Source organism: Zalophus californianus, chromosome 3, assembly GCF_009762305.2.
Source record: "Zalophus californianus isolate mZalCal1 chromosome 3, mZalCal1.pri.v2, whole genome shotgun sequence".
NCBI lineage: Eukaryota > Metazoa > Chordata > Mammalia > Carnivora > Otariidae > Zalophus > Zalophus californianus.
The window spans coordinates 122,420,089-122,435,061 of NC_045597.1; the positions used below are offsets into that span (position 1 = coordinate 122,420,089).

Sequence of the window (14,973 nt, forward strand, 5' to 3'; positions counted from 1 at the left end):
TTTTTTTTAATTTTATTATGTTATGTTAGTCACCATACAATACGTCATTAGTTTTTGATGTAGTGATCCACGATTCATTGTTTTCTTATAACACCCAGTGTTCCATGCAGTACATGCCCTCCTTAATACCCATCACCGGGCTAACCCATCCCCTCACCCCCCGCCCCTCTAGAACCCTCAGATTGTTTCTCAGAGTCCATAGTCTCGCATGGTTCATCTCTCCCTCCGATTTCCCCCCTCATTTTTCCCTTCCTCCTCCTAATGTCCTCCATGCTATTCCTTATGTGCCACAAATAAGTGACACCATATGATAATTGACTTTCTCGGCTTGACTTATTTCACTTAGCATAATCTCTTCCAGTCCCATCCATGTTGATGTAAAAGTTGGGTATTCATCCTTTCTGATGGCTGAGTAATATTCCTGTGTATATATGGACCACATCTTCTTTATCCAGTCATCTGTTGAAGGGCATCTCAGCTCTTTCCACAGCTTGGCTATTGCAGACATTGCTGCTATGAACATTGGGGTGCATATGGCCCTTCTTTTCACTACATCTGTGTCTTTGGAGTAAATACCCAGTAGTGCAAATGCTGGGTCATAGGGTAGCTCTATTTTTTAATTTTTTGGAGGCACCTCCACACTGTTTTCCGAAGTGGCTGTACCAACTCGCATTCCCACCAACAGTGTAAGAAGGTTCCCCTTTCTCCACAACCTCTCCAACATTTGGTGTTTCTTGCCTTGTCAATTTTTGCCATTCTAACTGGTGTAAGGTGGTATCTTGATGTGGTTTTGATTTGAATTTTCCTGATGGCTAATGATAAAAAGCTTCTGCACAGCAAAGGAAACAGTCAACAAAATAAAGAAGCAACCCACAGAGTGGGAGAAGATATTTGCAAATGACACTACAGATAAAGGGCTGGCATCCAAGATCTATAAAGAACTTCTCAAACTCAACACGCAAAAAACAAATAATCAAGTCAAAAAATGGGCAGAAGACATGAACAGACACTTCTCCGAAGAAGACATACAAATGGCTAACAGACACATTAAATAACCTTTTCAAAACAGAATAGCTTTCTCTTTTGAAAATTGATAGGCAATCTTTTAAAAGTTGAATTTCTTACATTTGGATTTTAGAAGTACTGTACCTGAGAATGTGCCAAAGAAGCAGCAAAGGTACTGAAGATGGACAAGTCAATGTGAAGTTTCATATTTAAAGAGTCTCAAATACAAAGACCTGAGCTTAATTATCAGAATATTACCTGAACTTGAGAATTTCCTCATAAAATTGTTTCAACAATCCTTTCAATTTACAATATTTAAGATATGCCCTGCTATTATGTTAACTAACTTACTATTTCAAAGGTTGAAGAAAATTTAAGGACAATAACCTAAAAGCAGATCTAGAAAAATATTAATATGAAATTTTAAAAAAATTATTACTATTTACCACACATTGTCTTAAACCCTTTACATGTTTTAATTGTTCCTCAAAACCTCTGACTAGAAGAGTTACCATATTATCCCTCCTTTACAGAATAAGGAAACTGAGGCACAAAGAGCCACCAATTTCCTCAAGATCAAAGAGCTCGTAAGTGGCAGATCTAGAACACAATCCCAGGCTCGAGAATTCCACTATAATTCTACTGTTGCTATAAATAGTTTCATCTGGGGCGCCTGGGTGGCTCTGTTGGTTGGGTGTCTGCCTTCGGCTCGATCATGGTCCCGGGGTCCTGGGATCGAGCCCCACATCGGGCTCCCTGATTGGCGGGGGGCTTGCTTCTCCCTCTCCCTCTGCCTGCCACTCCCCCTGCTTATACTCTCTCTCTTCCTCTGTTAAAAAAATAAATAAAATCTTTAAAGATAAATAAATAAATAATAAATAGCTTCATCTTCCTGAATGTTTTACTATCTTATCTGTTAATAAAAAGGGGAAAAGTATGTTTTCTCATTCAAAAGAATTTTACCCTTGTAAGTTTAAAAAAATTTTTTACTCATTTTTTAAAAAATGAAATTGGTGTAAGGCACAATGATATCAATACAAAATACAAAAATTGACAGTGGTCTGATAATGATAGCTCTTTTAGTGAATGTTTGCTCTGTACTATGCTCTGTACTAATTAACTTACCAAATGAATCTGTTAACTCCTCAAAGCCCAAGGGGTTTTACAGATGAGGAAAGTGAGACCAAGTAACTTGCCTGAAGTCAGACATTCAGGAATCTGCTAAACCACGGCTTAGTTTGAAGTCTGTCTCACTGGAAAGTGAAAACTCTAATCCATTTCCTACCAGTAGTTAACTTTTCTCCACGGATGCCACAACTTCATAGGCTGCATTTGTAGGGTTTCATCCTTCAAACTCTTCCTCCTCTCATTTACTAATCTCTAAACAGCTAGGAGCAGTAGAGTCAGGAAGTTAGTCTCTGCTCACCTCTGGCCTCCACTTTCTCACTTCTACATTCATTAACACAGAGAAAAAGCAACAACAGCAACAAAACAAATAAACAGGAAAAGCCTGAAAACTAGAAGACTTCAAGTCCTGTGGCTTTTGGCAAAGCATTTAACATCTTTGGGTTCAATTTCTGGTAGAATATAGGGATACAGCTAACTGCATACAAACTCAAGAAAATTTTCAATTGCTTTGCAAAGTATCCTTAAGAAAATCAGAATTATCAAGAGAACTGTCACCCCCGCCTGAGCAGGAATCATAATACAAAATCATCATTATATGTAGGATGCTCCACTCTTGAAACTGGAAAGATATCACCAAAAGGTATACTCTTAAATATTATAAAAAATGACTCAATACAGTGCTTAGAAAAAAATACATAGAAAAAATATCTTGTATTCAGAGCATCAAGGAAAGACAGATACGAAGAGTATCTCCAACATCTTACCTCCAACTGAACACCTTCGGGCTATTTCCCAATAAACCAGACCAACAGAATAGATGTCAGCTCGTTTGAAGGACTCAAAGATATTCACATTCATTGTATCATCAAGCATTTCAGGAGCCATATACCTTCAAAAACATGCACATTTCAGATCTTCTGTATGACTTTACAGCAACCCAGTAAAATACAATCCTAAAAACTCCTCACACAAAATATAAGTTAATAGCTTACATCAATTTTAAAAGTAGATCTAAGCCACTATAATAAATGAAATTTAAGTAATACAGGTATTGACAGAAATATAAGTTTAAAAGTGTTTGAAATAAAACTAGAAGTCATCCTACTCAGTGTGTCAAAGCACAGGTGCCAGGGGCCAAATACTTGCAAAGGACAAGCTGGAGGGAAATTCAGTAAGTAAAGCATTCAATAGGAGAGACGGAACTCAACCTCTACCAACAAACGTCGCCATGGAAAGTTCCCTGAGGGCAAAGAGCATCTCTTATTCATCATGGTGGGCCCAGGACTCTAACACAGTGCTCAGCAGGATTCCATAAACACCTTCTCTGAATGAACAATTTTATTATACAGTGGCTTCCAGGCATATATACACATTATATATTGGCTACAAGAAAATGACAGCCTTGTTTGAATAAGACTAAACCAAAGAAATCTACAGTCCATGGGACCTGAGGGAGCCTAGCTGTCTTAAGGGGATTTTGACAATTTCCCAGAATATTAAGAGGAGGATGCAATACCTCCCAAACTCTTAAAAGTTTTAGATCCTCTGAAGGAGTCCAGCATCCAAGGCTTCCCTGAGGGATCCCTGATGTGGAGACAGTCTGATAGGCAAGCCAAGGCTTACTTTTTATAGGGAAAAGAAGTTCCGTAGGGCCGCCCAGTTTGAATAAACTGCCCTGAAATGTCCCTGGGGCCTCATTAAATTCTCTTAGGGAACCATGGGAAGGACTCAGATGGATAGGCTTAGAATCTCAAACATGGTTTGGAGGTCAACTGTACCAGAAATCTCCTACTCTGAAGAGCCTTTGACAACTCCAGGAAAATGTTTTGGTTGTTTTATGACTTCAAGATCAAGAACCCAGGAATTATGTCAAAGTAGCATGACCCTGATATTCAAATAAAAGGAAATGGAAGTATGTGGGCCATATGGCCACAGGCTGGCCAGAACAAGAAACCACCAGAAATCCGATTACCTAATGGGTCTGTCGTAATATATATGTAGTGTGTTCTGCTTCTCTCATGCTTGTTTTGATGACATTTTTCCCCTCCTATCCATAGGAAAATGTATTCTCAGAAACTGACCCACTCAAAATAATGTATCACCATCTCATCCACCATCCCTCTCTACTGCATTCCCCACCCAAATGGCTACTATCTATATGACTAAATGGCCAAGTGTCCTTGCTTTATAACCATTGTGTCACTGACTTCTCAATGACCCAGAGAAGACTCCTTGCTTTCTTGGGCCTAATGATTTTTCATTTGGACCCCCACCCCAACCCTCACCCCCAAAAAACCCACACACTCATCCCAGGATTTCATGTTTACGGGGCAGCCATATGTCTGAGTGCACCACCAAAGTTAGTGATCTTACCTTTTGGTTCCCACTTTAGGATTCTGAGGTATGTCAATCGTGTTCAGTACTGAATCATGCTTCACAGCCAGCCCCAAATCTGCTATGGCACAAGTTTCACATTTTTTCACTAAGATATTCTTTGATTTTATATCTCGATGAGCAATAGCAGGTTTACCTATGGAGCATAAGAGAAGAATACTCATTTTTTTTGTTGTTGTTACTGAAAACTGACTCTCTCTAAAAGGAATTACTTTGAAGACCTGGCTCAAAAGTCACCTCTGAAGACAGGTCTTCTCTGACCACACATTCCACATCCCCTGTCAGTCTCCACAGAGTATGGCATTTTACCTTCTTCATAACCTTTATTACTATCTAAATTATATTGTTCATTTACCTGTGTGTTTAATTATCTGTCTCTCCCAACTGGACTGTAAGCTGCCTCAGGGCAATGCCTGGGTGTTACTCATCACCCACTGGCATGACTTTGATGCTTAGAACACTAGGTAGCACTTAGTCGCCACTAATAAATTTCCTTGGCATGAACAGGGAAAGAATTAGCATTGCTACAACTACATAAGAACATAGCCAATAAACTCTTACAAAACAAGTTTCAAACTTTTACTACCCTAGACCAGCAGTTCTCAAATGTGACCCCAAAAATCCTTGGGAGTCTTTGAGACTCTTTTCCAAATACCTATCTGTGGGATATTACATTTTCTTCACATACTTCAACCAAAACATAAAGGGACAACTGAATGAAGAACATGCTTGAAAATCCAGACATTAAGTCAGACATTCAAGAGATTTCAAAAATGTAAAACAAAACCATATTTTCACTAGATTGTTTTCTGTATTATAAAAAAGATGCAAATTTTTGAAACTTATTTAATAATTAGTTATTATTAAGTAAATTAATAAATACTTTTTTAATTTTTCAATGTTAGTTTCTAATAGAGTAAATATTAATAGATAGAACCCAGATACAGAAAAACCTGTGGGGTCCTCAATAATTTTTAAGAGTTTAAGCTATCATAAATCCAAATGTGAGGACCACTGCCCTGACTGGACTAATGACTTTCTAGAGCAAATTCTTTATTAATTCAATAAATAGAAAAGACAGTGGGTATTATTTGATCTTTGAGTCCATTATATGTAAATATTTTTTAAGATCACATTACCATCTCCAATTATTCTAGCTATCAAAGGGAAATATTTAAATTATTTATATTCTCCGAATATAGAGCATTTGCCACCAAAGCAAGATCTCCCAGGGATGTGTGCTAAATGGCAAAGTTGGAGCCACCAGGTGTAAAAATATTATTATGGCTAATATACAAAATGATGAGTACGTAGATGAGAGTTGGCTGTATCATGATAATATCCTCAGCTTTTTAAAGTAACTTAGTATTTCTTTACATTTGATAGTCGTTTGTAATAAACTAAAATACAACTAAACACTAAAACACAGCTTGGTGTCTCTATTCTCATATTTAAGCAGAAAAAACTTAGAAAGAAAACACGTACCTTGTGTACCAACAATCTCCATATGTAGGTGGGCCAGACCACTAGCTATCGAAAGGGCCAATTTGATCATGCCAGCCACGGTCACTATATTTCTATTCAAATAGTCATATAAGGAACCCAGTTCATGATATTCAGAGACAAGCCAAAGTTGAGTCCAAGTTCCATTATCTAAATGGGAAAAAGTCACTTTATTGCCATAAATATATGTTGAGAATGAAACCAAAAGCTTTTAGCAAATGTCAGTATTTAAAGTAAATCTGTATTGTTCACAAAGCAAAGCTAATTCCTTTAGTGAGGATGCTGACAGTCCAAATTAGCAAAGTAAAATATCTCACTGAATCCCTGAAGATACTGATATACTAGAACCTGTTGTATGTATCCACTAGAGCTACAGGAAGCTATGAGAGCAATTCTGATTAAGTGAACAACGCCTTTCTTATTCTCTTTATATACTGATGGTACCATATTACAGAAGAAACTACTGACAGATGAATTTAGGCTCAGTGTTGTGCTGTAAATTACTCTGAGCTTTTAAGAACGATTGTTCCAGTCCACACCAGAAATGCAACAAATTTACACAAAGTGTTATTACTGTAATAAAAGCTCTAAAATTCTAAGAATGTTCACATTGTTCACCTTTCAAAATAAGAAGTTGATGATTTTCCCCAAAAGTTTACCTTAAGAGCCAAATACAGTTACTAGACATTTTCAAGTAATTTACTTCACTCAGCCAAACGCTAATCCAGCTTATAAAATATTTTTAGCAGAACAGAAATTAGCTTAAAACTTCTCCAGGTATTAGAGTCCCTGGAGTTAGCTTCAGCTTTTGCACAAGTGTCTACAACAGCCCGGGGCAGTCCTGACCAGTTCTGATGCTCAGAGAAAGGAAGCCATAATGAACATTTGCTAGGGACTTTTTCTATTAAATGCTTTATGTACAAGAGCTACTCTTAATCCAAATATTTAATTTCCAAATCCGGGTAGTGATAAAATTTCCTATGAATACAAAAATCAACATAACGTGATAAAGTTCAGTAATAAACTGACCATGTACAAAACTAATCCTTATTCTACCTCTCTCCCTGCTCAGTGCCAGTGACTATCTTGCCCTCTCATATCAACGTCTCTGTCAGACCGTTGACTAACCAGTGGAACTATAAATACCACAAAAGATTTAGAAATGAGGATGAAAGCAATGTTGGAGGTCATTGGAAGTCATGCACAAAGCCACTGATAAGTAAGCCAGTGACAAAGGTAGACCAGTTAAACTGAAGAAGAGACAATCCAGGATGATCTCCCTTGGCCCTATTGTTTTATAATCAAATAAACATAATGATTAAATTAGTCCCATATAACTAAAGTCATTACTGCTTTGACAACAATGTTAATCAATCTAATCAGTAGATACACTTCAGCTCAATCTTAGGAAGGAAAAGAAAAAGGTCTTAGCTTACTAAGAAATGTCTCATTTTCAATAGTCTGGATATATTTTCAAAGTATATAGAGGTAAGAATTTGGAAAGAACCTTTCTTGTTTAAAGCTCATGTTGGCTTTACTCAGTTTATACCTGGCAAATCAGAAAACACATACTGTCTGCAAACATAATTAAGGCCAAAATGTACAGTAATTCTAAGCCTCTCTTTTGTCATCTAATTAGTAATAATCAAGCTTATAATAGATAAAAATAATCATAGATTTTAATTTCCATAGGTAATGGTGGGTCCTGATATCCACAGATAACTTGTTTTTTAGATAGAGGTTACAATCTCTACCTCATCGAAGTTTTTCATGAGTATTACTGATTTGAGTTCAAAAAAAAATTGACTGGGTCATGTTTTGCTCATCTTTGTGCCCTGTTGCCCTTTGTTATGGGAACTAATGCACAGTTAAATAAAAGCTATGCAAAAAGAAGAAGGAAAGCATAGGCAATCCACAAATTATATCCAGTCCCTGATTACTTGGGGATTTATACCGTATTTTATGAATATTGATTTCAATACCTAAATTGATGCTCTATCTTCCTCCACAAATCTCAAAAAGTCATATACTGTTTGAGGTTGTTGATGTTAAACCTCAATATAATTCATACTCAAAGTACATTGATAGAAAATTTCACTAAAATTGATTTGCTTGCTGCCATTCTGACAATGTTCATAGAGAATCTGAGTCCTGGAGTTGAAGACTATTTATACAGAGGAGAAGTACAGTCCTGGCAAAGGTGAATATTCAACTAGCATTCACTGTTACATCTGTACCGGTTATTAAAATACTGAAATATTTCTGTCCCCATTGGCCAACAGTTGCTACTCAAAATTCCAATGTCATCCCTTTGCCCTAGACACCCAAAGCAACCTCCCCCACCTCCCACCACCCTCTGACAAGATGCCTCCCAATCTCTTCAGGAACCAGCAAGTAAGGGATAAAAGCTAGACTGGCAGGGCTCTCCAGGACTCTGTTCCAACTGAAGCTTCTGTTCTGATTGGTTGATTCCTATGCCATACCAGTCACCAAATACTTTAAATATCAACCTGGCTATGGTGTCATGATTTCATATCACTCGTTTGCCCTGCCTTTACTGTACAGTTCTGTACATTTATCTGTGGAGAAGAGGAAAAGCATTTTCTATCCTCAATAAAGAAATTAGACTTTTATGTATTTTATTAAAACAAAGAAATTATTGATGGTGATCTGATGATGGACATAACATGTTTACTTGCTGAACCCAATTAGAAAATACCTTTGTTGTCAGCAGCAATGAAACCAAGTATGTTTTCATGTCTCAGCATGACCGTCTGATAAATTTCTGCCTCCCGAAACCAAGATCTTTCATCTCTGGAGGAGAAGATTTTTACAGCCACATCTTCCCCACACCATCTTCCATGCCAGACCTCACCAAATCTACCTTTTCCCACTATCTCCTGAAGTACGATCGTCCTTGCAATTGTTCTTTGAACCAACAGAGGTAGACCTAACCAAAGAAAAGACGGAATTGATGATTACAAACAAGGAAGTGTCAGAAAAAAAACTGTCATGATGACCATTATTTTCACATAAAAACTGCAAACATTGAAGTGCTTTCATAGTTTTACCGATTTTGAAGAAATAAGCACCATTGTACCAAACATGTCAAACCATGCTCAAAAAACACCACTCAGAATTCTTAATATGAATTTCTCTTCTCACATTCCCAAATAAAAATTTCTTGAACATAACCTGCTGCTACAGATATCTGATTTTCCAGAATTGCTGCAAATCTCCCTGATTTGCCCATGAAAACCAGTCAGGTTACTAAACACACAAAGGTTAAAAAAAAAAAAAAAGGTGCCATCAGTCTCAAATAAAATGCATTGTTTCTAGTACAACTGGGGAAACAGAAGGATTCCTTGTGAATTTTTTCAAAAAGCAAATTAGAATTGCAAAGTGAAGAATCAGATTCAATAATTAAGTGAGGTAATCATGTTACACTAAAAATTAAAGCAAAGCATCATCATAGAAAATATCAAATGGAAATTCTTTATGAAATAAAAAAAATCAAAGAAAATATATTCTGAGTGTATGTAAAAAGTTTAGATTCTTTGAACCAATAACCCCACTTCTAGAATTCTATCCTAAAGATTTAATGCAAAACGCAGAAACATTTATGCCAAAATATTTAAGACATTATTACTTACAGGAAATAGAAGGGAAAGTATCAGATAATAGAAAAATTGTTAAACATAGTGCAGCGATTAAGAGAACAGATAAGAAAGACCTCAGTTCAAATTCCAGCTGTGCCACCTGGTAACCATGGGCAAGTAATGGAACTTCTCTGGGCTTCAGCTTATCTAAAAAATAGGGGATATTAACAGTACCTATCTCATAGGGGTAATACAAGAATGAATAAGCATGTTAAGCACCTGGCACAGTATCTGGTATATTTCATGCTCAATAATGGTTAGCCCTTAATATTCTATCTTAGAACAGATTACTTAGAGCAAATGATAATGATGCTGCTTATGAGGAGGTAGTTCTTAATGACATGGGAAAGTACTTTCGCTATAATGTTAAATGAAAATAGCACAGTAAATTCTACCCACCTAAATAAGTGTACCTAGCTATCCAAAATATGCACAGGAAAAAGACAGAAAAGGAAATTTGCCAAATGCTATGACGGTTCTTCCTAATTAGAGGAAAATAGGTAAAGAGGTTACAGTCTAAGTTCACTCTGGAAAGTCGTGTTTAGTTCTTATCCTTGTACTCAGATGGCCCGGAAACTCTCACTGCTACAGCCCCGTAAGCTCTGCAGGCTTCAGCCTCTGCTCCTGAAATGAGCCATGGTTTATTCAGATGTGCTCATCTTCATGAGAACCACCCACTGTGGCTAAATAAGCACAGACTATAAGGTTGCTATTATGGATCTCAACAATTAGTCATAGAGCCCCACAGCCAGAAAGTTCTGAGATGGTCTAGTTCAACTTTATCATTTTAGAGATGAGAAAATCGGGGCCCTGCAGTAATCGAAGACTTGCCCAGAAATAGGCTGTAGTGGGAGGCCAACCTACAACTAAAATGTTGGTGTTCAGTCCAAACTCATGCTCTCACCATTCAGTGGATATGTCTGCAGTCCTCTCCTGTTGGGAAGACTTCCAGCAACAAACTCTAAGGGCTGTTTCTTGTAGGCTATTGCCAAGTTTACTACTTGACCACACAATAAAAGTTGTCCTAACAATCATCAGGCCAAACTGCAATCTCAATCTCTCTCTTCCCTTCCCCCCTCTTGCACACACACACACCCACCAAAACATCACCATCAACAACTGCTACCAACAACAACTGATTATAGAGAACTCTGATTAGCCTCTGTTTTCAAACTGCTAATTGATCAAGCTCATGACCAATGCCACAGACCATGGACAGAATAAGACAACATCATCAAAGGTACTCAGCATAGCAATTCAAGCTGAGACACTAAAACTCCGGGAAAGGTCCTTTGGTATCTTTCAAGGCAACCACTCCAAATAATCTAGCTCTTGTTTATACACTTAAGAGATTTCATTTGAAGATACATAGACTTTGCTTCTCCCTGTAGGCTCATTTTACTTTTTTCTTTCTTTCTTTTTCTTTCTTTCTTTCTTTCTTTCTTTCTTTTCTTTCTTTCTTTTCTTTTTCTTTCTCTTTCTTTCTTTCTTTTTCTTTTTCTTTCTTTCTTTCTCTTTCTTTTTCTTTCTTTCTTTCTTTTCTTTCTTTCTTCTTTCTCTCTCTCTCTCTCTCTCTCTTTTCTTTCTTTCTTCTTTTTTTTTTTTAAACCAGGGGTTATAGAAGCTGATGTCTGATGGGAAGGCATCTTTCAGTAATGTCACCACCCATCAGAAGTGTTATACTGGGACAGGAAAGTAGCAATTCACCCAGTCTCTCAGAAGCCACCTGAGACACAATCCATTCTCAGAAATAGTCCAGCAGCACATCAGTCCACTTTCCTTTCTTGCAGGTATTCTATCTCTTTGAAATGACCCGGTCAGGGATAAGCTTCACAAGTTTTGGTTTCTCAACATCTAACAAAACTGCCTTTGCCTAAAGTTTGCTGGCCCAATTAAGAGAAGGAAAGAGGAACCACCTGATTTCCTCCCAATGAATGAGCTTTCATGATGGAAACTTTGCAGCAGCTAGACCCATTCTCTCTGATTACCAAAGACAATGCTGCCATCAGGTACTTCCAGCCAGTGCTCACTGCCAAATGGATGTAGCTGGCTTTGAGAAAAAAGTGCCTAAAACTCTTTCAAATTGGTCATTAAAAAAAATCATCTGTGCTTGGGTACATGGACAGCTTTCTTTTTAAGAAAGATCTTAGAATAAAGGTAAGAGTCCAACAGTCAATAAACCCCGATGTAGGTTTAAAGAGGCACAAAAACACCAAAAAATCTTAATTTTATTTTTTTTATTTCATGTCCTGGCTGATGACTACTTTCTTAAACTAAATATCCAGTCTCCAGTTATAAAATCTCTATTACTTTTATTTGAAAGGGAAATTCTTAGTCACCTTAAATATATTCAAGGAGTAGCTCTAAAATACACATTTCTACTTAACATCTTCAGATGAACTGAAATGTTTGGGGAGAGTATTAAATAGATGGTTATTTAACCACTTGAACTTTATCAAGAAATTATATAAGGTTTCAAGGAACTGGGCACAAATCAGAGCTCTCTGTGCTCATATTTTGTGCCTAGAATGTCACCCGGGCTCAAGAAATCAGTACACAGTGGGCCCCAGGATGTAATAGTCAAAGAAGAATGAGTACTGAATCTGAACAGCTTTACTTTGAAAGGAAGAACGTCAGCTTTCTATGCAATAATTTAATTTGGATTTTAGTTCTATAAACTTTACAGTTTGGAGACGTTTTTCCAGGTATGCCTCCTTTGAAAACATGTCACCTAATTTGTGCCGTGATGGCATAAACATTGAGACCTTGGCCCAAGACAGAGCAGGTGACCTTGCCCCCAGAAGCAACACATTCTCTGGGCTCTGTGGATGACCTAATTGGGTCTCTCTTTTCTGGACCCTTTGGTGAGTCTAAAGCTGCTTCACGTTAAATACAAATGCTCATATAAATGCTGCTGCCTCTCTGTCATTTGCCCTGTTAATTGTGCCTGTCTGGATGCTCCTAGAGGCCACGGGCTGCGGAGTTTCTCAAAGTCTGTTCAGGGTAATAATCCTTAATGATCCAAAGCCAGAGGGGACCCGGGGGCTCCTGAAGTGACCCACCTAGGCTTACCTTAGTTCACATTTCTGCAGTATCACATGCCGACAGGATTTCTGGACATATACGTGAGGTCATTTTAGAAAAAGTTTGTTATTACGGAGAAATCTGCTTTGTCTCCAGAAACCCAAAATGCCCTCATATGACTTGTACGATGAGAAAGGCTCATTCAGGCCATAAAACAGCCTGGTCTTTTGAATTGCTTCACCAGGGGTTCTGGAGTTCCATTAAAGAGGAACAGACTTATCATACTACCTTAGCAAAAGCCCACACAGGAGTGCTGTGCTGCTCCCTATCATCTCTGTTTCTGTGCTTTGGAATACAAATGTCGGGATCCGAAAGGGTACGTACCCCGATGTTTATAGCAGCAGTGTCCACAATAGCCAATCTGTCCATCGACAGATGAACGGATAAAGAAGATGTGGTCTATATATACAATGGAATAGTATGCAGCCATCAAAAGGAATGAGATCTTGCCATTTGCAACAATGTGGATGGAACTGGAGGTATTATGCTGAGCGAAATAAGTCAATCAGAGAGGCATGTATCATATGACCTCACTGATATGAGGAATTCTTAATCTCAGGAAACAAACTGAGGGTTGCTGGAGTGGTGGGGGGTGGGAGGGATGGGGTGGCTGGGTGATAGACATTGGGGAGGGTATGTGCTATGGTGAGCACGTGAATTGTGCAAGACTGTTGAATCATAGACCTGTACCTCTGAAACAAATAATACATTATATGTAAAAAAAAAAAAAAAAAGAAGAAGAAGAAGAAGAAGGTAGTAGGAAGGTAAAAATGAAGGGGGGGAATCGGAGGGGGAGACAAACCATGAGAGACTATGGACTCTGAGAAACAAACCGAGGGTTCTAGAGGGGAGGCGGGTGAGAGATAGTTTAGCCTGGTGACGGGTATTAAAGAGGGCACGTACTGCATGGAGCACTGGGTGTTACAGGCAAACAATGAATCATGGAACGCTACATCAAAAACTAATGATGTGGGGCGCCTGGGTGACTCAGTCATTAAGCGTCTGCCTTCGGCTCAGGTCATGATCCCGGGGTCCTGGGATCAAGCCCCGCATCAGGCTCCCTGCTCGATGGGAAGCCTGCTTCTCCCTCTCCCACTCCCCCTGCTTGTGTTCTCTCTCTCGCTGTGTCTCTCTCTGTCAAATAAATAAATAAAATCTTTAAAAAAAAAAAAAAACTAATGATGTAATGTATGGTGATTAACAAAACATAATAAAATAAAATTTTTAAAAAAGAATACGTTCTTGGTTTTAATTTCAGGTCAGCTCCCTGTTGACTTCACACACACACATCTCAGGGGGTACTTCAGATTCTGAAGACTTCCATTACCACAAGCAAAGACACTCTAAGAATACCACTTTGCATAACTAACATTTCTCCCCCAGAACTCAGCTCCTTAAATACAGTAACTTTTGTGCCCGTGAAACATTACTAAGAGAGCAACAATGATTATTACTAACCATAATGGGGGGGAAAGGGAGAGAAAAGAAACTCTTTCTCGTTTCAGAAATAAATTCTAAAGGAATGTAAAAATGAGAATCTGAATACCTAAAGGCAGAAAAGGCAACTGAGAAGACTTAATTCATTCAACCATGATAGTTGGCTCTCCTCATCAAATCCAAAAACAAGTTTCTATACCAGAACTTACCACATACCACATCAAGCATTCTAAATGATGCAATTCATAATATTTGGGCCCTTTTTGTTAGATTTTATTTTTATTTATTTTTAAATAAGAGTTTTCTTACTGCGAAATGGACAACAGGCACATACCAGAGCCAGATCCAGAGGCAGTCACATCGTAAATCAGATCTTTTAGAGTTTTTCCAGCATTTACCAGATTGCACTCAGAGAGGGGTTCCTCCACATTCTGTCTCTTTTTCTTCCTGTTTGTGCATGGTCGACCTTGGCATGCCCAGATTGTCAGCACCGCTGCCATGGACAGGAGGCAAACTGGCACAGTAATGACAACGGTCAGCTCCATGGGTCCGAGTTTGGGGGCATTTGGAGATGCTTCAGTTAAAAAAGAAAGAACATGACCATAAATCAACCCATTTGAGACACTCTGGAAATTGGAAATGTGATCACCAAAATCTCACATCTTTGATGAGGAGCCACACACTATGCACTTACGTGAGTAGGTAAAGATTCTCTGGGGGATAAGCGAAGATGGGGAAAGGGAGTCGAGATCAGGATGCACCC

The 14,973-nt window shown here is 38.2% G+C and overlaps 1 protein-coding gene across 7 annotated transcripts in view; it reads right to left on the minus strand.

Moving 5' to 3' along the window:
• ACVR1C (activin A receptor type 1C) overlaps positions 1–14,973 on the minus strand; it is a 128,279-nt gene that overhangs the window by 11,614 nt on the left and 101,692 nt on the right. For 6 of the 7 annotated variants that reach the window (XM_027590826.1, XM_027590824.1, XM_027590825.1 and 3 more), the window contains 5 exons: positions 14,545–14,784; positions 8,750–8,980; positions 6,013–6,180; positions 4,507–4,663; positions 2,898–3,022 (listed from right to left, as the gene is read on the minus strand). In XM_027590826.1, the coding sequence (XP_027446627.1) occupies positions 2,898–3,022; positions 4,507–4,663; positions 6,013–6,180; positions 8,750–8,980; positions 14,545–14,784 (921 nt within the window). The remainder of the gene's footprint in view (positions 1–2,897; positions 3,023–4,506; positions 4,664–6,012; positions 6,181–8,749; positions 8,981–14,544; positions 14,785–14,973) is intronic. The other variant, XM_027590830.1, reaches the window with a different exon arrangement.